We start from the raw sequence: 27,142 nt of genomic DNA on the forward strand, positions 1-27,142 counted from the left end.
TGCTTTATTCTGTGCTGGTTATCATAATAAGGGGGACCCCACACCAAATATTTTATTTATTTTTATACCACTATAGATGCACGTAGCATCTGTGATTGTAAGCGTCGGGCACACTGTCACTCAGGATGGGGGCGCGTCCGACTACAACCAATCACAGACGCCGATGTGCAGGAAAAGCAGTGCATATGCAATGAAGGCTAATGCATGGCACTGGAAGGAAATGAGCAGCCTGGAAACACTGAACAGCTGTGCTGGAGCCTCGGTAAGTACAGCGCTTGCTCCTATCCCCCTATCCCTTCTACCAACAGTTTTAATCACTGGATTCTGGTCCCCATATACATACATATGGGGACCGGAATCCAGCCCGAAACCAGATTTTAAAAATCAGATTACCAGGAACCGCCGGTCCCGGTTATCTGCGATTCCGCCCATCACTAGTTCTTACGTATGACATGAAATGTCAGAGGCCTTAAGTCTCCCTGTAAGAGAATCACAGTTTTCACACAAATTAAATGCTATCATCCCCATAGTGTGGCTTTTGTATAGACTCACCCCACCAGAGACTCAGTTAAATATGTACATAAATTTTGGGTGCAATGGTTGATACATGTCTTCCACACAACTTGCTCTAGAGGGCTATTCTTTTTAATACACAAATCCGTCAGGTGGGAACTAATAATTGACCGCAAAGACCAAGAAGGAAGTTTTGTCTTTGTATATGCCACTAAAAATTCTAAGGATTATGTCATAATGTGAATACATAATCCCCTTCCAGCCAACATAGCTGTCATCAAGAGTGCAACAAGGTTTGCTTTGAGCTATGCATCCTATGCATGAGAGATTTTAATTTAATTATGGATAATATTTTACATAGACTCCATTTAGATTGTAATATTCCATCAGTGACCCCCTTTCCCTACTAATTTGTTGTAATATATAGAAGGTAATGGTTGGTTGGATTTGTGGAGATTACGTCATCCACATGCAAGAGAGTACACCTGCCACTCTTCAAATAGACGCAATCTATCCCGCCTGGACTACATAATTGGTTCTAGTAATCTGGAAATTAGGGTGGAAAATGTAGAACACATAACATGGGTATTTCTGACAGTAGACTGGGGATACTTTCACTTAAATTTGACCAGATGGCACATAGGCCCTTCTGAAAATTAAATTCATTCCTTTTTAAAATTTAATAGGCATAAATTATAGAATTCCAGATCAGCTAGATTGTTTTACTGAACAGTGGCTAAAAGGCAGAAAATGTTTATGACCCTAACCCCTGGAATGAAATCAAATTGGAATGGTTGTGTTCCCATAGACTATATTCGCAATATATGGATACCAAATCTAAATGAAAACTATTTTTCACTCGCCAATAATATTTTGAACTGGAGAATCATTCGAGTAAGTTGCTGGAATTTATGGTCTGACAATATTGCATTTGAGCCCTTCTCCCTTGTGGGAGTACACACAACAGGGGTGACCTTTATCCCCAATCTTTTTTGCTCTGGCTATTAAGGCCTTGGCAATAAGGGTATTTTCCATCCCTGCTATTAAAGTTATTAATATAGCGGACCGAATGGACATTATTGGTCCATATGAAGATGGATGATATGGTAGTTTTTATTGTTAAAGTGGAAGAAACTTTGCCCCATGTTATTTCTACTATAGATGTATTTGGTAAATATTCCGAATTACGTATAAATTAGGATAAATCAGCTTTATTGCCTCTTTCATGTAATCCAGTTGATCATTGGAAACCATTGTTGCTGTTGTCTATTGTGCCTAATTTTAAATGTCTGGGCATAATTGTACAGAAATATTGTAAAAATTACTTTCATTCTAGCATCTCTCCTTTATTGGATTCTGCCAAATATAAATTTGCTTTATGGACTAAATTAGCATTATCTGTTCCTGGACAAAGTAACTTAACTAAAATGATACTGTTCCCTAAATTTAGTTATACCCTTCAGCATAGTGCAATGTCAATCCCCAAATCCTTTTTTACAATTCTCAATTCAATGATTTCTGCATTCAAGTTCAAGCTGTACACTCTGCAGAGATAAAAGAAAAAAAAAAGATGAGAGGAGTGGTGTTACCAATTTTTTTTTTCTATTATTTGGCAGGATACCTTAAGGCATTGAGCAGGAGGATGCCTAAAGGCCCTGTCATACACAGAGCTAAATCTTTGGCAGATCTGTGGTTGCAGTGAAATCATGGACATATTGTTCCATTTGTACACAGCCACAAACCTGGCACTGATTGTCCACAATTTCACTGCAACCACAGATCTGCCGCAGATTTATCTGTGTGTGTGACAGGGCCTTAACCCTCAGCTACCAAACTCAGAGATTGTTTGCTGGGTTTCTTGGAATCAGATAAGCCTAAGATACCTAAATTATTGCCTCTTCTTAAAGGTAACCAGCCACAAAGTTTTTCCCATATAAACTTTGGTCAGTAAGCCCTTATATACAGCATTCTGGAATGCTGAATATATGTGCCCAGGCCTCTTTTTATAACATAAAGAGACCTTTTATTATACTCACTTGCGGGGCGGTCCGGTCTGATGGGCGTCACTAGTCTTGATCCGATGCCTCCTCTCTGCTTGTGCCGTCCTTTTTCCCTGTTTTGTGTGCATGACACATCCACCTTTTTACATGTGTTTTAGGAGTGCACAAAATGGCAGTCAACAACAGTTTTGTGCACTTTGTAAAAGGACACAACTGAACAGAGGCCAAATAGAGTCCAAAGTAACTCACGTATTTCGGAGCTGGAGATGGAAACCCTAATGTAAGTTCTCAGCATAGAGCACAGGATAAATGTGAACTGATCCAAAATGTTCTGAAACCCAAACTGACAGCAACAGCAACTGCCAACTCAACCCACAAAAAAACAAGACCCCACTCAGGTCTGTCATCTGTTAACAGAAATATAGGGTGCTTCCACATTACATGTAGCACAAACGCTCTAGAAAAGTGCTACGGCTCCCTCAAAAGAAATCCAGCAAAATCTGTAATGTCCACATGGTTGGCATAAAACCACTTAATTTATGGGCTGTATTTCTCCAGAAGCTCAAGTTGGGCAGAATGTAAGGGCACTATACTGTATTGGGCAGTGCAGGAGCTTATTTGCAATTTTTAATTCTGCAACATTTACTGCTTTTGACTATATGGGTGTTTTCCTGAGATAAAATTATCACTATAAAAGTAGATGAATTGAACTTGAGTTGAACTTTCAAAATGTGGTCACTTGAATGGGTTTCTGCTCTTCTTGCTCTTAGTGGCTCTGTAAATGGAGTCTGCAAACTTTTGTAAGAAAATCTGTGATCCAAAGTTCTCCTTCTATCTTGAACTCTGCCATGTGGTCAAACAGTAATGTACAGTCCCATGTGGGGTGTTGCCATATTTAGGGAAATTAACACATTATGGGGCATTTTTTTGCATACTCCCCTAGTGAAAACTGAAAATCTGGGACTAAAACAACATTTTAGTGGTAAAAATGTAATAGTTTTTTCTTCACCGCCCAATAGTATAACATTTTTTGACACCTGTGCTGTCTATGTGCTCACTGCACCCCTGGATGAATTCATCGAGGGGTATTGTTTGTAAAATAGGGTTTGCTATGCTTTTCTAACATGTCAGGGGCTCTGGCAATGTGACATGGCACCTCCAAATCATTCCAACTAAATCTGAACTCCAAAATGGAGCTCCTTTTCTTCTGAACTTTACACAGTGCCTTAAAAGTAGTTTATAACCACATACTGTATAGCTGGTGTCACACTAAGCGACAGCGACAACGACGTCGCTGTTACGTCACCATTTTCGGTGACGTAACAGCGACCTTGTAAGTCGCTGTTATGATCGCTGCTTAGCTGTCAAACACAGCAGAAGCAGCGATCATAACGTCGCTGTGCTACATGTGCAGAGAGCAGGGAGCCGCGCTTAGCGCTGGCTCCTTGCTCTCCTAGGTACAGTACACATCGGGTTAATTAACCCGATGTGTGCTGCAGCTACATGTCACAGTGCAGAGAGCAGGGAGCCGCGCACACTGCTTAGCGCTGGCTCCTTGCTCTCCTTGCTACAGTATACATCGGGTTAATTACCCGATGTGTACTGCAGCCACATGTCACAGTGCAGGAGCCGGCACTGGCAGCAAGAGCGGAGGCTGGTAACGAAGGTAAATATCGGGTAACCAGGGAAAGGTCTTCCCTTGGTTACCCGATGTTTACGCTGGTTACAGCTTATCGCAGCTGCCAGTGCCGGCTCCTGATCGCTTCATTTCGTCGCTCTCTCGCTGTCACACACAGCGATGTGTGTCACAGCGGGAGAGTGACGACCAAAAAATGAAGCTGGACATTCAGCAACGACCGGCGACCTCACAGCAGGGGCCAGGTCGTTGCTGGATGTCACACACAGCAACAGCGACGGGACGTCGCTGCAACGTCACAGAAAATGGTGACGTAGCAGCGACGTCGTTGTCGTTGTCGTTATGTGTGACACCAACCTAAGTGGTATTGGCAAATTCAGGAGAACAAAATTTTAGAGGAAAAATGGTAATTTCCTATATTCACAGCTGAATGCTATACAATTCTGTGAATTACCTGAGGGTTAAATTTGCTTACTACACCCCTAGATGAATTCCTTGAGATTTGTAGTTTCCAGAATGGGTTCACTTTGGGGGTTTTCTGCTGTTTTGGTATGTCACCGGATTTTCAAATCTGCCATGGTGTCCGTGATCTATCCCAGGCAAAATGGCGCTCTAAAATTCAAATAGCGCTACTTCCCTTCCAAGCGCTAGCGTACACCAAAAAATTCGTTTTCCACCACATATGGGGTATTCATGTACTCAGGAAAAATTGCACAACCAATTGTATGGGCCAATTTCTTCTGTTACCCTTGTGAAAATGAAAAAAAATTGGATTAAAACAATATTTTTGTGATAAAAATTGTCAAGCTGCCACCAGGGGGAGCCAGAGCTCTGCAGCAGAAGACACTACACAGAACAACGAGAACCAGGAAGTAAATACACAGTGTTCTCGTACACTGCCTCACAGCACAGCTGGGAAGCAAAGCTGCGGGGCATGCGAGGAATAGTCAGGCAGGCTGGGTCAAACACAGTACGGACAGAAGCAGGACCGAAGGAACGAGCGAAAGCGGAGTCAAAGTCAGGCCAAGGTCAGCACCAGAGGAAGCAACCCAGTGGGGAGGTAGGAGAGGGGACAGAGGACTGGAGGGACGACCAGGGGACGGAACACAGACAAGGGCACGGGGGCACAGGAACAGACTGATCAGGATATCACTCACAGGACCAGCAATCGCAGGCAAAGCTTATAGCCGGCGCTGGTTCACTGGAAATGTTAGCTTTTAAGCATCCAGGTTCCAGAAGTGAGGCCCGGGAGAAGGCTCCGCCCCCTAGCCATGTGGACGGGGAGGCAAACCATGACAAAAATGTATTTTTTTCATTTTTATGGCTCAATGTTATAAAATTCTGTGAAGCACATGTGAGTTCAAGATCCTCACCAAACATCTAGATACAGTTTTTGTGGGTCTATTTTAAAAAATGGTGTGACTTGTTTGTTTAGGGGTTTCCACCATTTTTAAACACTTCAGGGGCTGTGAAAATGCGACATAGCATCTGGTATTTATTCCAGCCAATTTTGTGCTTCAAAATTCAAATAGCACTCCTTCCTTTCCGAATGGAAAACGGTGTCACTTTTGAGTATTTTCTGTCACATAGGCCCTTCAAAGTCACTTCAAATGTGATGTGGTTCCTAAATGAAATCTTTTTGTAAATTTTTTGGGAGAAATTAGAAATTGCTGATAAACTTTTAACCCTTCAACTTTTTAACAAAAAAAGTTTCAAAAATGGTGTTGATGTAAAGTAGACGCGACAAATGTTTTTTTATGAATGATTTTGTGTTATCTGGTTTAAGGACATAAAAATGTAAAGTTCAAAGTTTTCACATTTTTTGTACATTTTTTGTTATTTTCATAAATAAGCGCAAATCATATCGACCAAAATTTACCACTAACATAAAGTACAATCTGTCATGAAAAAAAACAATCTTAAGGCCGCTTTACATGCTGTGACATCGCTAGCGATGTAGCTAGCGATCTCACCCGCCCCCGTCGTTTGTTCGTCACGTGCAAATCGCTGCCCGTGGCGAAAATATCGCTAGGACGCGTCAAACAGACTTACCTTCCTAGCGACGTCGCTGTGGGCGGCAAACAACCTCTTTTTTAAGGGGGCGGTTCGAGCGGCGTCACAGCAACGTCAATCAGCGGCCCACCAATAGAAGCGGAGGGGCGGAGAGCAGCCGCATTCACGTCACTCCCACCTCGTTGCCGGAGGATGCAGGAACGCTGTTGTTCGTCGTTCCCGGGATGTCACACGTAGCGATGTGTGCTGCCTCAGAAACGACGGACAATCTGCGTCCAAAATGAGCAATCATATTTGGGAAAGGAACGACGTGTCAATAATCAACGATTTTTGCTGTTTTTCGGATCACCAGATGTGCGTCACGAATTCCGTGACCTCGACGATATCTCGTTAGCGATGTCATTGCGTGTAAAGCGGCCTTTAGAATCACTTGGAAATATTAAACTGTTCCAGTTATTACCACATAAAGTGACCCTGGTCAGAATTATAAAATTTGGATTGGTCAGGAAGGTGAAAACAATAACGAATAACGTTTGGAACACCATTCTAAGTCTGAACTGGGTGCAAAAAACCTAAAAAAAATCACTATGGGGAGATAAGGTATGCACACCAGTGACTATGTAAGGGGAATACATGGAATAGCAGAAACTGCTGTGTGAATACTGACTTGAAAAATCCAATAGCTATGTGTAAGAGTGAAAATGTGAAAAATGGAATCTGCATTACTGCCATGAACATATGAATCAAGAGAAATTTAGCTACTGAATTGATCAATGCAATAGAGCCCCAACACTACGCCAAAGTATTTCTCTACGTTGGGGTCCCTAGCTTGTGTGTGTCCTCTCATGCAGTTAAAAAACTTACCGTGTATGGGAAGCTGAGACCCAGGCTATTTATGCGTATTATATGGATTGGCAATAGGTGTGGTGGGGAGGGTTCACAAACGAAAAACTACTAACAATAACGAATAACGTTTGGAACACCATTCTAAGTCTGAACTGGGTGCAAAAAACCTAAAAAAACATCACTATGGGGAGATAAGGTATGCACACCAGTGACTATGTAAGGGGAATACATGGAATAGCAGAAACTGCTGTGTGAATACTGACTTGAAAAATCCAATAGCTATGTGTAAGAGTGAAAATGTGAAAAATGGAATCTGCATTACTGCCATGAACATATGAATCAAGAGAAATTTAGCTACTGAATTGATCAATTTGCACCCAGTTCAGACTTAGAATGGTGTTCCAAACGTTATTCGTTATTGTTAGTAGTTTTTCGTTTGTGAACCCTCCCCACCACACCTATTGCCAATCCATATAATACGCATAAATAGCCTGGGTCTCAGCTTCCCATACACGGTAAGTTTTTTAACTGCATGAGAGGACACACACAAGCTAGGGACCCCAACGTAGAGAAATACTTTGGCGTAGTGTTGGGGCTCTATTGCATTGATCAATTCAGTAGCTAAATTTCTCTTGATTCATATGTTCATGGCAGTAATGCAGATTCCATTTTTCACATTTTCACTCTTACACATAGCTATTGGATTTTTCAAGTCAGTATTCACACAGCAGTTTCTGCTATTCCATGTATTCCCCTTACATAGTCACTGGTGTGCATACCTTATCTCCCCATAGTGATGTTTTTTTAGGTTTTTTGCACCCAGTTCAGATTTAGAATGGTGTTCCAAACGTTATTCGTTATTGTTAGTAGTTTTTCGTTTGTGAACCCTCCCCACCACACCTATTGCCAATCCATATAATACGCATAAATAGCCTGGGTCTCAGCTTCCCATACACGGTAAGTTTTTTAACTGCATGAGAGGACACACACAAGCTAGGGACCCCAACGTAGAGAAATACTTTGGCGTAGTGTTGGGGCTCTATTGCATTGATCAATTCAGTAGCTAAATTTCTCTTGATTCATATGTTCATGGCAGTAATGCAGATTCCATTTTTCACATTTTCACTCTTACACATAGCTATTGGATTTTTCAAGTCAGTATTCACACAGCAGTTTCTGCTATTCCATGTATTCCCCTTACATAGTCACTGGTGTGCATACCTTATCTCCCCATAGTGATGTTTTTTTAGGTTTTTTGCACCCAGTTCAGACTTAGAATGGTGTTCCAAACGTTATTCGTTATTGTTAGTAGTTTTTCGTTTGTGAACCCTCCCCACCACACCTATTGCCAATCCATATAATACGCATAAATAGCCTGGGTCTCAGCTTCCCATACACGGTAAGTTTTTTAACTGCATGAGAGGACACACACAAGCTAGTTACCCCAACGTAGAGAAATACTTTGGCGTAGTGTTGGGGCTCTATTGCATTGATCAATTCAGTAGCTAAATTTCTCTTGATTCATATGTTCATGGCAGTAATGCAGATTCCATTTTTCACATTTTCACTCTTACACATATCTATTGGATTTTTCAAGTCAGTATTCACACAGCAGTTTCTGCTATTCCATGTATTCCCCTTACATAGTCACTGGTGTGCATACCTTATCTCCCCATAGTGATGTTTTTTTAGGTTTTTTGCACCCAGTTCAGACTTAGAATGGTGTTCCAAACGTTATTCGTTATTGTTAGTAGTTTTTCGTTTGTGAACCCTCCCCACCACACCTATTGCCAATCCATATAATACGCATAAATAGCCTGGGTCTCAGCTTCCCATACACGGTAAGTTTTTTAACTGCATGAGAGGACACACACAAGCTAGGGACCCCAACGTAGAGAAATACTTTGGCGTAGTGTTGGGGCTCTATTGCATTGATCAATTCAGTAGCTAAATTTCTCTTGATTCATATGTTCATGGCAGTAATGCAGATTCCATTTTTCACATTTTCACTCTTACACATAGCTATTGGATTTTTCAAGTCAGTATTCACACAGCAGTTTCTGCTATTCCATGTATTCCCCTTACATAGTCACTGGTGTGCATACCTTATCTCCCCATAGTGATGTTTTTTTAGGTTTTTTGCACCCAGTTCAGACTTAGAATGGTGTTCCAAACGTTATTCGTTATTGTTAGTAGTTTTTCGTTTGTGAACCCTCCCCACCACACCTATTGCCAATCCATATAATACGCATAAATAGCCTGGGTCTCAGCTTCCCATACACGGTAAGTTTTTTAACTGCATGAGAGGACACACACAAGCTAGGGACCCCAACGTAGAGAAATACTTTGGCGTAGTGTTGGGGCTCTATTGCATTGATCAATTCAGTAGCTAAATTTCTCTTGATTCATATGTTCATGGCAGTAATGCAGATTCCATTTTTCACATTTTCACTCTTACACATATCTATTGGATTTTTCAAGTCAGTATTCACACAGCAGTTTCTGCTATTCCATGTATTCCCCTTACATAGTCACTGGTGTGCATACGTTATCTCCCCATAGTGATGTTTTTTTAGGTTTTTTGCACCCAGTTCAGATTTAGAATGGTGTTCCAAACGTTATTCGTTATTGTTAGTAGTTTTTCGTTTGTGAACCCTCCCCACCACACCTATTGCCAATCCATATAATACGCATAAATAGCCTGGGTCTCAGCTTCCCATACACGGTAAGTTTTTTAACTGCATGAGAGGACACACACAAGCTAGGGACCCCAACGTAGAGAAATACTTTGGCGTAGTGTTGGGGCTCTATTGCATTGATCAATTCAGTAGCTAAATTTCTCTTGATTCATATGTTCATGGCAGTAATGCAGATTCCATTTTTCACATTTTCACTCTTACACATAGTTATTGGATTTTTCAAGTCAGTATTCACACAGCAGTTTCTGCTATTCCATGTATTCCCCTTACATAGTCACTGGTGTGCATACCTTATCTCCCCATAGGAAGGTGAAAACAGGCTGGGTGGTAAAGGAGTTAATGCATCCAATTGTTGAAATTATTATTATTTCAAGATATATTGATTAAAGTGTACTTTGTTCTTGGGAGCCCCTTTAAGGTTGGGAACATTTATAGTAACAGTTCTGTAAAAGAGAACATTAAATTAGTGCAAAAGAGATTTGTTATAGATTAAACATTGTTATTACTGCAAAGTATAAAAGTTTAGCCAAAATGGCTTTCGGGCTAATCCATCTATAAAAGATTGCCTATTGTTTCAGTACAATACTGTATGTTTCAATCCATCAAGTAACAAAGAAAGGAATGTTAGAATGACAGAAATTAAATCTCCTGACCTTGAGCAGGGACTTACACATTGAGTGTCAAATTGTGCTGCCCATGACAACAGCAAAACAGGAGTAGGCTCACCCTAAATCTGACAGCCTTGGAATGTGGAAGGTAGTGTCAGCCGTGAATGCAGAGACTGTACCTAGCTTCTTCTCAACTGCACTTGCCGAGCAATTATAGCAATGTCTGAGCAAATGGAAATTGCATGGAAACTGCTTGATCTTCATGACTCCATCTCACTCTCCAAATCTGAGAGACAAGTCAGAAGAGCCGGAGGGCTGAAGCAATGGCAGCTGGAGAGATGTCCCCACCTAAGCTCCTCAATGACTCACTCTCTGGAAAACAGAAAGACCTCACTGTATCAGGCGGCCTGGAGAGGGGATACAGATCAAGTGAATACTTTACTCAACTTTGGGATATCTGTAAACTGCCAGTAAGTTCATTGCAATATATATATAATATCTGAACAAGTGGGAAATGTATGAAAGGTCAAGATTGTTTTGGAACATGCAAAATATTTTTTCTGATGATCAATACTTCTAACTCAAGTGCCGACTTTATCTCATATGGTACTGCTAAATTTTATCAAAAGCTTGTCAGTAATGTGTGATTACAAAATAAACTATAGTAGTTTAGTATAAAAATTTTGTTTTATGCCACCGTTCATGCTACTTGGTACAGCTCTCCATAACACACAAACTTGTAGCAATCATCACAGCATCCAGGCCACCAAAACTCCTCTATTTAGACAAAAACTTTATTGGTCCCAGCATGCATTGAGGAAAAATAAAAAAGAGCAACGGTTCAGACAACACAGGGCCTTTCTCAAGCCACTAAAAGGGATACTTTAATATCAATATACCTTGTAATGGCTTGAGAAAAGCCCTGCGTTGGCTGAAACGTTGCTCTTTTATAATTTTTCTCATTGTGTTCTGGAACCAATAAAGTTATAGTAGTTTAGTAAGTTTCCCCATAACCAGAAAACATGCTCAAGGTCTTATTCAGACATGGGTTTCATATACATACTCTATCTGCGCGTTTCACGGACAGAACACTTACCCATAGTAGTCTATGGTGCTGTTCATATGTACATATGAATTTTTGTAGACACTTGTTGTGGACTTAACTAAGATATATGGGTCCATGAACATTGGACAGAAAATTGTGCTGTCATTGTGTGTCATCCAAGTGTTGTATAAGGTGTAGGAGAAGCTTAAAATGTTCTAGTTTTTTTGCATACAAGAAAACCAGATGCCACACTGATGGTAAAAATGGACACAAAGACCAGAAATTGATGAAAATTGGATATACAACTTTAAATATGGTGAAGGAGGCAATGAATTGCATTTTTTTCAACCCTTGTGAAACTTCAGTTCCAATGAGTTTTTGCCCAAGCCTTTCCCATTCGCTCACAATGGTCACAATCCATTTTTGCACCCCCTCCCCCACAAAAAAAAAACCAGATCTCTGAATTAGACCTTGGGTACACCTGAAACAGATTTCACTTGCAATCCAATATTTTTATACATGTGGCACACATACGCAGATTAAAACTTTTGAGCTTGGCAGATAGTCAACACCTCTCATACATGACCACTTCTATCTGAAAATAACGATTCAGACCATTTTTTTTAGTTACTAGGAGTCAGTATAGAGGAGCCATCTGTATGTCATCTAGATAAGTTTTTGGTAGATCAGGTATTAGATTGGATGCTAAACACTTTAAAAAGAAAGTGTCCCTTTGGCATGCCTGTGTGGTAAACACTCAACTGTAAAAAAAAAATTGCTCACTCCATTATAATTTTTTTTTTTCATGATATAGTTTATACTTTAGCATATACCTACAGTTGAATATGTCTTGTGTGTATGTGGCATAAAATGCATATAATAAGTACTTATATAAACAGCAAATACATTAAGTAAGTGACATACTGACAGCTCATCTTTAAAACATGCACAAAAATGATCCATCAACCCGTTGCTCATCGAGCCCTAACATTACCCCCCAGGTGAAGATTACAATAAAATAGTCTATATGTGCTTTGTCCCTGTCCGATTATGCCAAGCCAAAGTAAGCTTATTAAACATGCCATTAAGTTATAGAGATGTAATACATATAATACGAGGCTCAAGCTACTAAATACCCAGCTGAATAGCGGTCACAGACCAGTGCTTTTAATGTTGCCGTTACTTGCCTCTTTATAGGGCATTGAATACTGTCTCCAGGTACAGTATATATATATATTTGTGAATAGAGCCCTGTGATTTCATCAGGGTAAACAAACACCAGTTTTTTTAATACATGGTCATTCATTGTTCCTCTTGCCTCCTTATAACTTAGTAAACAGCGATCTGTTTGGATTAATATAATACACTGTAATCACTACTACATAAAATACAACGCCATTACTTTGTATGGAAAATGCACACACAATGGAACATGTAGGGCGAGTTTACAAAGCAAACATGATTTTAAAGGCTATATGATTATTGAGAATTTAACTAGTACAATAAAAATAAGTTTATTTAACATTGCACACAGAAATCTAGCTCATATAATGCTACCTGTGAAATCATAAGAAGGATGACATCACGGAGGTCATTGTGTGAGAAAAGTCACTTGCAATGATGAGGTCACCTCCATCTTACAATAGTAGGGGCTCAGGAAGCTGAAATATGGGGTGTTGTTTAACAGGGGTCTCATACAAGTTAAAAGGGTTAAGTGGCTGCTTGTGAAATGGTTGGGACATGGTGGTCACCTGTGAAATTATGTAAAGGGATTGTCTGCTACATTAATATTGATGGCCCATCAGTGTGAGTGCTTAAACCACAAAAACATCTTTCTTCTGGGCACACATCAGATACCTGATAAATATGTTAAAGCTGGTTTTCTCTTTAAGATTAGTGAAAAAGTATTCACTGCAGATTACAATGTAAAAAATAAAAATATTAATTTGTTTTGCTGTTTAGAACTGAGATAAATTTTTGATAATTAAAGGAGTTCTCTGGCCTAAAATGATAAGTTTGCAGTCATTTTATGTGACTGTGGACTTATGAATCTTTTCCACACACGGATCGTGCGCTGGGAGGATTCACTGGTTTCTGAGCCGGGGACAGCGGTCACGTGACTGCAATTATGAGATATGCATGTTCCCCGCCAGAACCTGACCAGTGGCCACAGCCTCACTCAATACAAGTGGATTGAGCACGGCCGCGCCAACTAGTCGGACGTGCCCATTCCATACACTTGATTTGAGTTAGGCTGTGACCACTAGTCAGGAAAATGCATATCTCACAATTGTGGCCACATGACTGACGTTCCTGGCTCACAAACCACCAAATCCTCGTAGCGCACTGTGTGCGCTGGGCGGATTCTTAAATCTATAGTCACATAGAGTGACACACATAGAGGGACTTCAGATTTATCATTTTAGACTGGATAACCGCTTTAAATAAAATACAACTTGGATCAGGTAAGGTTGGGAATAACTCTTTAATTTCTCATATCCACTCTACATAATATACTATAACGGTCTGATAGATGCGGGTCTGACCACAAGGACTCACCCTTATGTGGATCTACAGGCTGTTTCCACAGCGAACCAAGGGGTTTGAATAGAAAAGTGAATAGAGAATGCATCAGGTCAACACTCATTCCCCAACCAAATGCATGCAGCGGCCATCTCTTCAGTTGGAATGGGGGTTGAAGGACACATACTGTAGGTGTGAAACCCAACAGCATAAACACCTGTGAGGCCAGAAATGTTAGAAAATAATACACTTTTGTAATACAATTTGATTTTGGCTGGGTGATCACTCGAGATAGGATGTTAAATTTAACCTTGACACCCTCTCAATAAGATGTAGACAATCCTAAATGTGAATTTCAGGCTGCTGCCTCTCTCTTATGGCAATATAGGTAAAGTGGTAGTATGAGATCCTCTACCCTTTGCGGACACCTATAATTTGACTGTCTGATATACAGACACACCTAACGATATCAGAAAAGAGCCCCCTCACCTAGAGTATGGCCCCACCTGTAGTAAGCAGAATCACAATATAGGGTCAGTTTATTTAGCATATTCTTTAAAAGTACAGAAACAGCAAGCCAGTACTTGAATGTAAATGATACTCTTCACTTTAGCATTTTTCATTTTTTGTTTCCTTATATCCATCACCTGCATATGGAATAAAACATATAGAGCATTATGCGTCCTAGCACAATACACATGCAAAGCCTGGGGGGAGAGTTAATTATGGAGGACACACCAGACAACGCATCCACATAATTACAGTAGAGAATACAGTGCAATCTGATCACTCCGAGGAGAACCGGAAGAGCGCAAGCACAACAGCATCACATCACTTTCCTGTAGCTAAATCTCAATAGATCATTCAATTCAAAGCACATTCATACCCCTGAGAGACAAACACGGAACAGTTCACAAGGCAACCTAAGTATTCAGTTTTATTTTGCAAAATGAGTTGCCAGAGTATATTAAAGAAGCAGATTTAAGTTATTAGTTTCAAGTAAAATCACCAAAACTATAATTCTATAATTATTTATGGAAAAACTGTATCTGCAAGAGATGAATGAGCCATATATACAGTATGTAATGGCAAAGCAATAGAGGAAAACACTCACATTTCACCTATGATCCCTTTTGTTTCCATTGAGCCATGCCTGGAAAATTAGAAAGTCTTAAATGACATTAGGACTAGGAAAAACTTGTTTTCTTTATATTTTTGTCATTCTCCATGCTCAGTACAGCGGGTATTGGTATTCATTAAATCCAGGTCATGCTTTTTTGGCTGCAGAGTTTCCATTTTCCATATTCATTGTTACACAGGATGAGGCAACCCCAAGCCATAATCCTATTACTATATTATAACGTGTTGGCGTATTACTTGCTACTTATACTGTTTTTATGTAACCTTTATGTTTCCTGGCCAGCAATTGCTTCGACCACACAAAGTAGCAATACTCAAGGATATTTCTGCTAATTTGAAAGGAATTTAACCCTAGAACGTGCAAAAATAGAAATCTACAATAGAAAACAAGTAACCTAGCAGGCCTGCGAGGCCCCAGGTATGCGTTCTAGGGTTAACTTTGAACTCCCAAATTTTATGGGTAAGAGCCAAAGGGGTATAGTCTCTACTCCTGTCCTTTAGTGACACCAGATCTGATCTAACCCTATAATGACAGCCAATACGCCTTTTTACTGACCTAATAAAAGAACAATCCCACTTCTACAGGCAAAAACACTTCAGGCATCAAATGTTTAGCTGACACCTTCCTACATCATCCACGATTGGTCGTAGCACTGATTGTGACCTTTTAATGGCATAGATGCAGCTGTCAAAAACAACAACAGCATCTAAATGGTTAACAGACATAGGGGACTCCCTCTTTAACCCACTAACACCCCACATTCATAATCGCTTGTTCGTTCTTGATGGCTTCTATGGAAATCCAAAGCCAAGTAATAGCCTTGTGGTCTTTCGGCTATTGGTGACTGTTAGCAACATTTTAGTTTTCAAAAAAAATGTAATTTTTCATTTTTTTTATTCCCCGTTTCTTTAATTTCTGTGAAGCATCCGAATCTATAGATTTTCTGACAGCAGTTTTGAATACCTGTTTTTAAAATGGTATACCTTTTGGTGGTTTTCCAATATATAGGCCCCTCAATGTCACTTCAAAACAAACTCAGTTCATGAACAAAGACGTTTTGAGAATTACCTTGAAAACAATAAAAAATTGCTGCTAAAACTTTAGCCCTTCTAACAAACTAACAAAGTAAAAGGGCATTTGAAAAATGATACTGATGTAAAGCAGACATATGAAAAATGTTATTTATTAACTTTTTGTGTGGCATGTCTAACTTATCTAAAAGAGTATAAATGTTCAAAGTTTGAAAATGCCAATTTTTAGAATTTTTTATCAATTTTCCAATATTTTCATAAGTTAAAGGGAATCTGTCACCAGGTTTTTGCTACCTCATCTGAGAGCAGCATGATGTAGGCAAAGAGATCCTGAATCCAATGATGTATTACTGAGATTACTGGGTGCAGCGGTTCTGACATAATCACAGTTTTTAGATTTAACAATGCAGCAGAGCTGAAAAAGCTGTGGCCAACCATAATAGGCTGTCTATGTACATTTCTATAGTCAGTGAGCTGCTTAACACAAAAGGAGTGGAGTCAGACAACATGGCACGAGCTAGCTAGTCACAGCAATGATAATGTCCTAGTGACAAAACACTCAGTTTAAATAAACAGCACAGGAGCTTGGCATATGACACATCATTGAATTCTGTGCTTTAACTCCTACCTCATGCTTTGCTAAGGTTACACAGCAAAATTCTGCTGACAGATTCCCTTTAGCGTAAAACATATAGATCTAAATTTACAACTAAAAGTACAGTGTGTCATGAAAAAAAACAGTCTCAGAATCATTGGGATACATTGAAATATTCCAGAATTATTCTCACATAAAAAGACACAGGCCTTTTCAGAAGCAACATGTCTTGTCTTGAAGAGACGCGAGTGTTCTCCACAGAGGAATGCAGCATCCGTGCTCGCGATCAGGTGTCTGTGCAGCGCAGATTTTCGCTATGCTCTCTCCACTGAGAACACTCACATCCAAGCATAAATTGACATGAAGCTATGCCGCATTTCAGTTTAATATTCGAAGAAAAGAAGGACAGCGGGCAGGAGATTTCTATAAATCTCGTTCAATGTGCTTGTACTGTACAACGCAGCGCTTTCGACACAGGCAACACACTACAGCCAAAACACTACTAACACTGATCATGGACATGCAGCCTAAAGGGGTCAGATGACAGCTATCAGCTCTCCTGACCTACACTACTGTTCAAAAGTTTGGGGTCACCCAGACAATTTTGTATTTTCCATAAAAAATCATACTTTTATTTATTAAATGAGTTGCATATAGAATGAATAGAAAATATAGTTCAGACATTGACTAAGTTAGAAATAATGATTTTTACTTGAAATAATAATTTTCTCCTTCAAACTTTGCTTTCGTCACAGAATGCTCCTTTGCAGCAATTCCAGCTTTGCAGACCTTTGGCATTCCAGCTGTTAATTTGATGAGGTAATCTGGAGATATTTCCCCCCATGCTTCCAGAAGCGCCTTCCACAAGTTGGATTGGCTTGATGGGCACTTTTTGCGTACCATACGGTCAAGCTGCTCCCACAACAGCTCAATAGGGTTGAGATCTGGTGACTGGACTGCCCACTCCATTACAGATAGAATAACAGCTGCCTGCTTCTTCCCTAAATAGTTCTGCATAATTTGGAGGTGTGCTTTGGGTCATTGTCCTGTTGTAGGATGAAATTGGCTCCAATCAAGCGCTGTCCACAGGGTATGGCATGACGTTGCAAAATGGAGTGATAGCCTTTCTTATTCAAAATGCCTTTTACATTATACAAATCTCCTACTTTACCAGCACCAAAGCAACCACAGACCATCACATTACCTCCACCATGCTTGACAGATGGCATCAAGCACTCTTCCAGCATCTTTTCAGTTGTTCTGCGTCTCACAAGTTCTTTTGTGTGATCCAAACACCTCAAACTTTGATTCATCTGTCCATAACACCTTTTTCAAATCTTCCTCTGTCCAATGTCTGTTCTTTTGCACATATTAATCTTTTCCTTTTATGAGCCAGTCTCAGATATGGCTTTTTTTGCCATTCTGCCCTGAAGGCCGGCATCCCAGAGTCATCTCTTCACTGTAGATGTTGACACTGGCGTTTTGCGGATACTATTTAATGAAGCTGCCAGTTGAGGACCTGTGAGGTGTCTATTACTCAAACTAGAGACTCTAATGTACTTGTCTTGTTGCTCAGTTGTGCAGCGGGGCCTCCCACTTCTCTTTCTACTCTGGTTAGAGCCTGTGTGTGCTCTCCTCTGAAAGGAGTTGTACACAATGTTGTAGGAAATCTTCAGTTTCTTGGCAATTTCTCGCATGGATTATCCTTCATTTCTAAGAACAAGAATAGACTGTTGAGTTTCACATGAAAGTTCTCTTTTTCTGGCCATTTTGAGAGTTTAATGGAACCAACAAATATAATGCTCCAGATTCTCAACTAGCTTAAAGGAAGGTCATTTTTATACTGTAGCTTCTCTAATCAGCAAAACTGTTTTCAGCTGTGCTAGCATACTTGCACAAGCATTTTCAAGGGATTTCTATTTTCTAAACATCTATTAGCCGTCTAACACAGTTAGCAAACACAATGTACCATTAGAACACTGGAGTGGTGGTTGTTGGAAATGGGCCTCTATTCACCTATGTAGATATTGCATTAAATACCAGACGTTTGCAGCTAGATTAGTCATTTACCACATTCACAATGTATACATTGTATTTCTGTTTAATTTAATGTTAGCTTCATTGAAAAAAAATGTGCTTTTTTTTCAAAAATAAGGAAATATCTAAGTGACCCCCAAACTTTTGAACGGTAGTGTATATGTTTTAATACACATTTTGTATGAAAACAATACTTAGAGGGCTTTTTAGTTAGAATAAAATTGTTCCTCTCCTATTGTTCCTGAAAATCTATAAATACATTAACAACTGAATGTTACCAATCTTTCTGCCAATGCTGTATGTCCCTTCAATTTTTGACACTGCATAATCAGTGTTGTCAGCTTCAGACTTGATAAATGCAGACTATTGACAGCAGGGGGAACGCTAACATCATGTTGTCAGTTCATTCATATATTTCCAGAATTCATAGAACAAAGCAGTTTTAAGAAAAGGTGATCTAGAATTGTCATATAATGGGGAACACAATTATTTGCTAACACTTAACTATCACAAGTGTTGCTTTATCATACCAGAATAACTCATAAAAGCTAGAGATGTCAATAAGACTCAGCTCAGTCAACAGATCTACAAAGATCCTAATATATTTGATTATATTTATCTCGTTTATCAAAGGATCAGATACGTTCTTAAATATCTAATTGTAGGTTTTGATATACAGTATATAATTGCATACTGTACAGTTATATATTCACCATGAAATCAGTTTATTTGTATTGAATCTTGCTGGCCTGTTTGAGAAGTTTTCAGACTTGTTTAGCCTATAGATGTCTTTTATTGACATAATGTTCTTTATCTTATGTAAATTATTTAAGATCTCGATCTTGAAAACATCTGGTATCTGTCAACTTGTGGAACATGTACCCCAGGGGGCACATACTATGTCTCTAGTGGGTTCTTTCTCTATCCCGATGCTTTTCTTTTTATATACAGCGTGGTGTATAAATCATAGCTTTGTGGGTACTTAGATATAATTCATTTTAGCAAGATGTAATTGGGTAATCTACAGGAATACTGATCTAAGCGATGTTACAGTACAATATCATTTAATGGAGTCTTCCTGGTTCAACCGAATTATGATTTGAAAAAAATAAAGAAATATAAAATTAGACTGACTAAAAAGTCATGTAAAGTAATGCAACATCTCCTATTTCAAAATAACAAAAACTATGCCGCTTTGGCTTATCCCGGTCTTGACTATTTATTAAATTCACTAGCGTATATAGCGCCATCAAATTCTGCAGCACTTTACAGACATCATCATTACTGTCCCCGTTGGAGCTCACAATCTAAATTTCCTATCAGTATGTCTTTGGAATATAGGAGGAAACCTTAGTACACCAAATACAAGAATAGGGATGATGGAACTTAATTACCTAGTATCAATGGGCTTCTCAGCAGATAATATTGCTGTTGCTAACTAAAAATCACTGTACAAAGACCAAGCTGGATATTATCAGCATACAATGACCATATAGTGGGAGATATCAGTTCCACAAACCATATAAGAGATTACAATAAAGATATATAGACTCACAGGGAATGTTTTTTTCTGATGGAGTTGTTCACTTTTCCTGTCTATTCCATCTTGCTCAGCCCACCATTACTATTTCTCACAGCTATGAGTCGTTGTGAGGTAAATCCGGAGAGATGACGATAAATCATGATATTCAAGTCATGTCAGGAAGCCCTCTCCTGGTGTCACTACCCCCTTCCCTTCACACAACTGGTTTAGCAACAAATCCATGGCCATGTCCTGTGATATGGAAATTAGGTGGCTTTAGGACAAAGGACACAGGATGACTCCCTGCCGTCACCCTGTAACAAGAGCTGTATCTCATTAGCAAGGCTATGGAAATAGCCAGACAGAACGACTCCAGTAAAAAATGGTTCATATCTCGCAAGCCATATTTCCGATAAATATGGCAACCATAAAAATGGTGTCTCTGCATGCGGACGATGCCGGCACACCCTTTTTAGGGGAGCAGGACATTGGGAAATGCCCCAGGCGTGATATCAGCCAATGGGGAACTGGCAGACAGGTCATGAGTCCCCTCGTTCTGTAGCTAAATTCATAACTGTCACAATGAGAGCATTGGCGTCCGCCTACGACGCTCCCAGGCAAAGTTATGGCCCATATTCCATGTTGGGATATTGTCCATAACTCAAGCCAGGGGTGGAGCAGTGCTCCCTGTGAGGTCACGAAGGTAGGAGGAGACCTGGATTTGCCCAGGTTGATAACCCTACTTCGGCCATTTTCCAGTGTTCTTCTGCTCGGGGGCCTGGTTGGGACAGACCTGTGAGAGAGTTCCTGGAAACCTGGTCTACAGCGCCCCCCTGTGGCCAGACGCACAAGGTAACTGATTGAATTGCATACCTGTTGTAAACCATGCTTTATCTGTAACTGTACTCTGACATATGTATATTCTGTAGATTCCCTATTGTATATATTGTAGTTTCTAGTGTGCTTTAGGCGATTAAATTATATAATTAATCTTGGGCTGTTCTGTTATCTCGATCTTGAATCCCACGTCTGTGTGTTCGGCTAATAGTTACCGTAAATCGGTTGGTGGCAGCGAGTTGTGCCAAGGATTATTGTGGGGAGGCCAGTGAGATCCGGGAAGATATTATATATTCCGCCCGCGGAGGTCGGGGGAATATATACCCTACTCTCACCGGGGACCCTTCAATAATCGGCATAAGTAGTATAGCGGCCTCCTTGCTTATTGTCGGGCAATTCCATAATTGGCCTGACTATAAGAGGGGCGCTAGAGAGCGCGTCACGTGCTCTGTCTGTCGGTCGGGAGGTATAAAGGAGGGGGACGCCCCCTTGCTACCCCCCGATTGTGACGTACTGGTAGCCAGCGCGGGGGATTTCTGAGTGACCCCCCCGGTGGTTTGTGACATATTGGTGGCATAGCGGTGGGATCGAGATAATAGTGTGTGTGAGTGTGAGACCCATACTCCCAGACACTAAAGACTGCCTGCAGCAGCTGTGGCTGCTGGGGTCTTCAGACTAGCTCAACACTAGAGTGTCAGAGTGCAGATACTGTAAGGTGTGTGGAGGCATCAGGTGTCAGTTCTGTGTCAGTGACCAAAGTCTGCAACAATGGCTGATAGCACCAGGAGCAAAGCCAAAGGAATGGCCGATGCTCAGGCCAGAGACGATGAGGAGGTTGTCCACGAGCCCTCCAGGAGCTCGACGCCAGAAAACCGTTCTGCCGAGGACATTGCACAACCGGGCACTGCTGGACAAGATGAGGAGGAGCTCGCCCAAGGTTCCTCAACGAGCCAGATGCCAGCCCTCCGCTCTGCAATGGACAGTGAAGCACCAGGCTCCGCAGCGGGCCGCAGATCACCACGTGCCATTCCACCGAGCCTGGGAGGCTCGGATAGCCTTCTTCAAATGGCTATGGCCCTTCTCCAGGCTGGAGACCGGGATACCTACGAGATACTCATGGCAGAGCGCAGGGCAGAGCGGCAGGCAGCGCGTGAAGAGCGCCAGGCAGAGCGTGACTACCAGCTGCAGCTAGCTCAGCTCCGGCCCTCATCAGCCACACGTGACCTTCAAGACACCAAACTTCCAAAGGTCCGTGTTGAGGACTTCCCAGTGCTGGAGAAGGATGGAGACTTGGACTCTTTCTTGACTGCTTTTGAGCGGACTTGCTTGCAGCACCATCTGAACAAGGACCAGTGGGCCAAATACCTGACCCCCCGTTTAAGGGGTAAGGCCCTGGATATCCTTGGGGACTTGCCTGCTGAGGCAGATCAGGGCTACGACACCATCAAGCGGGCCCTGATCCAACAGTACAACCTCACCCCGGAGTCCTACCGCAAGAAGTTCCGGAGCCTACAGAAGGGACCAAAGGACTCCTGGGCTGACCACCGGCGGGCACTTGCCCGAGCTGCCGACCACTGGACCCAAGGCCTGCAGCTTTCCACCGGACCGGAGATCCTGGACTTGTTCATCACGGAGCAACTCTTGTGGAACTGCCCTGAGGATCTCCGCCAGTTCATCCGAGACCAGAAGCCAAAGGGATCCACGGCTACAGCTGCCCTGGCAGATGACTACACCAACAATCGGGCTCCTGAAGCCAGGAGAGCAGCCACCAGCAGCACCTGGAGAGGGGGTAAGATGAACTCTGCGACTGCCCCACCTGCCCCTAGACTGCAGGGGGTGTCCCCCTCAACTCCCCTCTCCAGGCCCGTGGCAGAGCCAAGACGGTGCCACCAGTGCAACCTACCTGGACACTTCAAGGCCATGTGCCCTCAGCGTCCCAAGGCCCCGGCTCCGTCCCCGTCCCAAGGGCCGCCCAAGGTGTATTGTGTGGGTGGGGGTGGTGGTAGGTCCCTGGACAGCTTCCAACCTGTCACCGTCGGCCAGTCTGTGACCATAGGACTGCGAGACAGCGCCTCGGAGGTGACTCTGGTGCGGCCTGAGATGGTGTCCCCCCAAGACTTGATCCCTGGAAAAACCCTCGCTGTCTCCGGGATTGGAGGCATTGACCCGGCGCTGCCTGTTGCTGACATTTATGTGGACTGGGGCGCAGGGCGAGGGGTGAGGGAGGTGGGGGTAACTGATCGGATCCCTGCAAACGTGCTACTTGGGACAGATTTGGGGCAAATAACCTCCCAGTTTGGCCCCGCCCCAAAGGCTGAACCTTCAGCCAGTGCTGACATGACTCCTGACAATGTTAATGTGTTATCTATGAATGATGTAAGGGAGGAGGGAGTGAACTCTGATATTTCTGCTTGCACAGACACCATAGACACACACACAGCTGCAGCTGTGACAGGGGAGGGGGTCAGAGAAAGGTGTGACAATGCCTCTACAAGTAACCAGCCTGTGAGCTGGGATCTGTTGCCCTCTGCAGGGATAAGCAGAGAGCAGGGTGCTGCAGGGGGAGGACCAGTGTGTGGGGTGGGGGCTACCACAGCAAATGTGGGGTCCCCAGAGATTTCACACCGGGGTTCTGTTGCTGCAGGAGGGGAACAGGCAGGTGAGATTGGGGCCGGTCCAGGAGCGGAAGTGCTCCCAGGTAAGATCTCGGTGCATGGTTCCCCCACAACCGGGGTGTCAGGAAGCCAGGTAGGTCTGCCTGAACCGGCGACTTGGTCAGGAACGGAGGAGGAGCAGGCACGACCCACGGTCGCAGCGGCTGTGGCCGCTGTCACCCGCAGTGGGAGTGCTGGAAGCCAAGGGGCCTCCCGGAGGTCCGATAGCTCTCCCCCTTCTGACCAAGTGGCAGCCGAGTCAGGTGGAGGCCAGGACACAGGTCCCGGGGTACTGACTGAAGATGTGACAGTCTCGTCGATTCTGGCCACATCTAGTCAGGAGTTTCAGGCAGCGTTAGAAGCTGACGACAGCCTGAAAGCTCTAAAGGAGCAGGCGGCACAGCCTCCCTCGGACTCGGACCCGGAGCGAGTGGTCTGGGACCAAGGACGGCTGTACCGGGCCACGGTCCAGCAGGGTTCACCGGAGGCGTGGCCCAGGGACCGACAGTTGGTGGTACCCTATCCGTTCCGGACGGAGTTGTTGCGGATCGCACATGAGATTCCGATGGCCGGACACCTAGGGATCGCTAAGACCAAGGCCAGGTTAAACCAGCATTTCTACTGGCCAAAAATGGGGGCCGATGTGGCTGCCTACTGCCGTTCGTGTGAAACCTGTCAGAGTGGGGAAGGCGGGGCCACGCCCCAAAGCCCCACTGGTATCTCTGCCAATCATCGATGAGCCTTTCAGGAGGGTGGCTGTGGATCTGGTCGGCCCGCTGGCCATCCCCAGCAGCTCCGGGAAACGCTTCATACTGACGGTAGTGGACTATGCCACCCGGTACCCAGAAGCAGTGGCCTTGTCGTCCATTCGGGCTGACAAGGTGGCCACCGCATTGCTGGAGATTTTCTCCCGAGTGGGTTTTCCCCAGGAAATGCTCACCGACCGGGGGACCCAATTCATGTCCCAGCTGATGGAGACCCTCTGTAAGCAAGTCCAGGTGCGACATCTGGTGGCCAGCCCGTACCATCCACAGACTAATGGCCTGTGCGAGCGGTTCAATGGCACCTTGAAGCAGATGCTTAACATGTTGGTCGACTCCCATGGGCGTGACTGGGAGCGGTATCTCCCACACCTGTTATTTGCTTACCGGGAGGTTCCACAGGCCTCAACAGGATTCTCACCGTTTGAGCTCCTGTACGGGCGACGTGTGCGGGGCCCCCTGGCTCTGGTGAAAGAGGCTTGGGAAGGGGATTTGGCCACCCCTGGAGTGTCGGTTATCGAGTATGTCATGCGCTTCCGGGACAAAATGCAGGCCTTGACGCAACTGGTACACGACAATATGGCTCAAGCCCAGGCCGATCAGAAGCGTTGGTACGACCAGAACGCTTGTGAGAGGACCTACCAAGTGGGTCAAAAGGTGTGGGTACTGGTCCCCGTACCACAGGACAAGCTTCAGGCAGCCTGGGAAGGCCCATACCTCGTGTACCAGCAGCTCAACCCTGTAACGTACCTGGTCACCCTGGACCCTGCCCGTGGAAGGCGGAAGCCCTTCCATGTGAACATGATGAAGGCACATCATGAGCGGGAGGCATGTGCGCTCCCCGTGTGCAACCTGCCCGAGGAGGGAGAAGCGGAAACCCTCTTGGATATGCTAGCCCAGGTTAGGGCAGGCGGATCCATTGAGGATGTGGAGGTTGGCCACCAGCTCTTGGAAGACCAACGGTCCCAGCTGTGGGCCACCCTCCTCCCCTTCCGGGGGTTGTTTACCAACCAGCCCGGAAGGACTGACTTGGCTGTCCATCACGTGGACACTGGGGATCATCCCCCGATCCGGCGTTCAGCATATCGGGTCTCCCTGGAGGTGCAGCAACACATGCGCCAGGAGATTGACGAGATGCTGAAGCTGGGGGTGATCCAGGCATCCAACAGCGCTTGGGCCTCGCCTGTAGTCCTCGTCCCTAAGAAGGACCGAACCACTCGGTTCTGCGTGGACTACAGGGGGCTCAATGCGGTCACGGTCGCCGATGCGTACCCAATGCCACGCATCGATGACCTGCTCGATCAGTTGGCCGGGGCTCAGTACCTGACCATCATGGATCTGAGCCGGGGATATTGGCAGATCCCCCTGACTCGCAAGGCCAGGGAACGCTCTGCCTTTATTACCCCATTTGGACTGTACGAGTCCACGGTGATGCCATTCGGGATGAGGAATGCCCCTGCCACTTTCCAGCGGATGGTCAACACCCTGCTCAAGGGACTTGAAGGGTACGCGGCCGCGTACCTAGATGACATTGCCGTCTTCAGTCCCACCTGGGAGGACCACCTAGAGCATCTAGCACAGGTGCTCAGGCGGATCCACCGGGCAGGTTTGACCATCAAGCCGGGAAAGTGTCAGCTGGCCATGAGCGAGGTCCAGTACCTCGGTCACCGGGTAGGTGGGAGAACACTGAAGCCCGAGCCTGAGAAAGTGGAAGCCATCGCATCCTGGCCCACCCCCAGGACCAAGAAGCAGGTGATGTCCTTCTTGGGGACCGCTGGGTACTATAGGAGGTTTGTTCCATGCTATAGTAGCCTGGCAAAGCCCTTGACGGACCTCACCAAGAAGAAGCTGCCCTCTGCAGTCGATTGGACAATGGACTGCGAGACAGCCTTCCGGGCCCTAAAGGACGCCCTGTCCAGCCCGCCCGTGCTACAGGCAGCCGACTTCACGCAGCCGTTTGTAGTACAGACCGACGCCAGTGACTTCGGCCTCGGTGCGGTGCTCAGCCAGGTGGACTCTGCGAGCCAAGAGCACCCAGTCTTGTACCTGAGCAGGAAGCTGTTACCAAGGGAAGTTGCCTATTCCACGATGGAGAAGGAGTGCCTGGCCATAGTGTGGGCCCTGCAGCGTCTGCAACCCTATCTATACGGGCGCCACTTCATCGTGGAGACGGACCACAATCCCCTCAGCTGGTTGCACACCGTCTCTGGGACGAATGGGCGATTGTTGCGATGGAGCCTTGCGCTCCAGCAATACAACTTCACCATTCGCCACAAAAGGGGCCGTGACCACGGTAACGCAGACGGGCTGTCCCGACAAGGAGAGGTCGCGGACGGGCGCACGGGGGAACACCGGAGTGTGCTGCCCCCTAGCGCCCTCAAAAGGGGGGAGGTGTGAGGTAAATCCGGAGAGATGACGATAAATCATGATATTCAAGTCATGTCAGGAAGCCCTCTCCTGGTGTCACTACCCCCTTCCCTTCACACAACTGGTTTAGCAACAAATCCATGGCCATGTCCTGTGATATGGAAATTAGGTGGCTTTAGGACAAAGGACACAGGATGACTCCCTGCCGTCACCCTGTAACAAGAGCTGTATCTCATTAGCAAGGCTATGGAAATAGCCAGACAGAACGACTCCAGTAAAAAATGGTTCATATCTCGCAAGCCATATTTCCGATA

At 43.9% G+C, this 27,142-nt stretch overlaps 1 protein-coding gene across 1 annotated transcript in view; it reads left to right on the top strand.

Moving 5' to 3' along the window:
• Nucleotides 1-10,534: 10,534 nt before the first annotated feature.
• The window catches only part of LOC142295476 (uncharacterized), a 77,490-nt gene continuing 60,882 nt past the window's right edge, over nucleotides 10,535-27,142 (top strand). The window contains exon 1 of the mRNA XM_075338575.1: nucleotides 10,535-10,785. Within this exon, the coding sequence (XP_075194690.1) occupies nucleotides 10,535-10,785 (251 nt within the window). The remainder of the gene's footprint in view (nucleotides 10,786-27,142) is intronic.

Source organism: Anomaloglossus baeobatrachus, chromosome 3 (genome assembly GCF_048569485.1).
Source record: "Anomaloglossus baeobatrachus isolate aAnoBae1 chromosome 3, aAnoBae1.hap1, whole genome shotgun sequence".
NCBI classification, from domain to species: Eukaryota; Metazoa; Chordata; class Amphibia; order Anura; family Aromobatidae; genus Anomaloglossus; species Anomaloglossus baeobatrachus.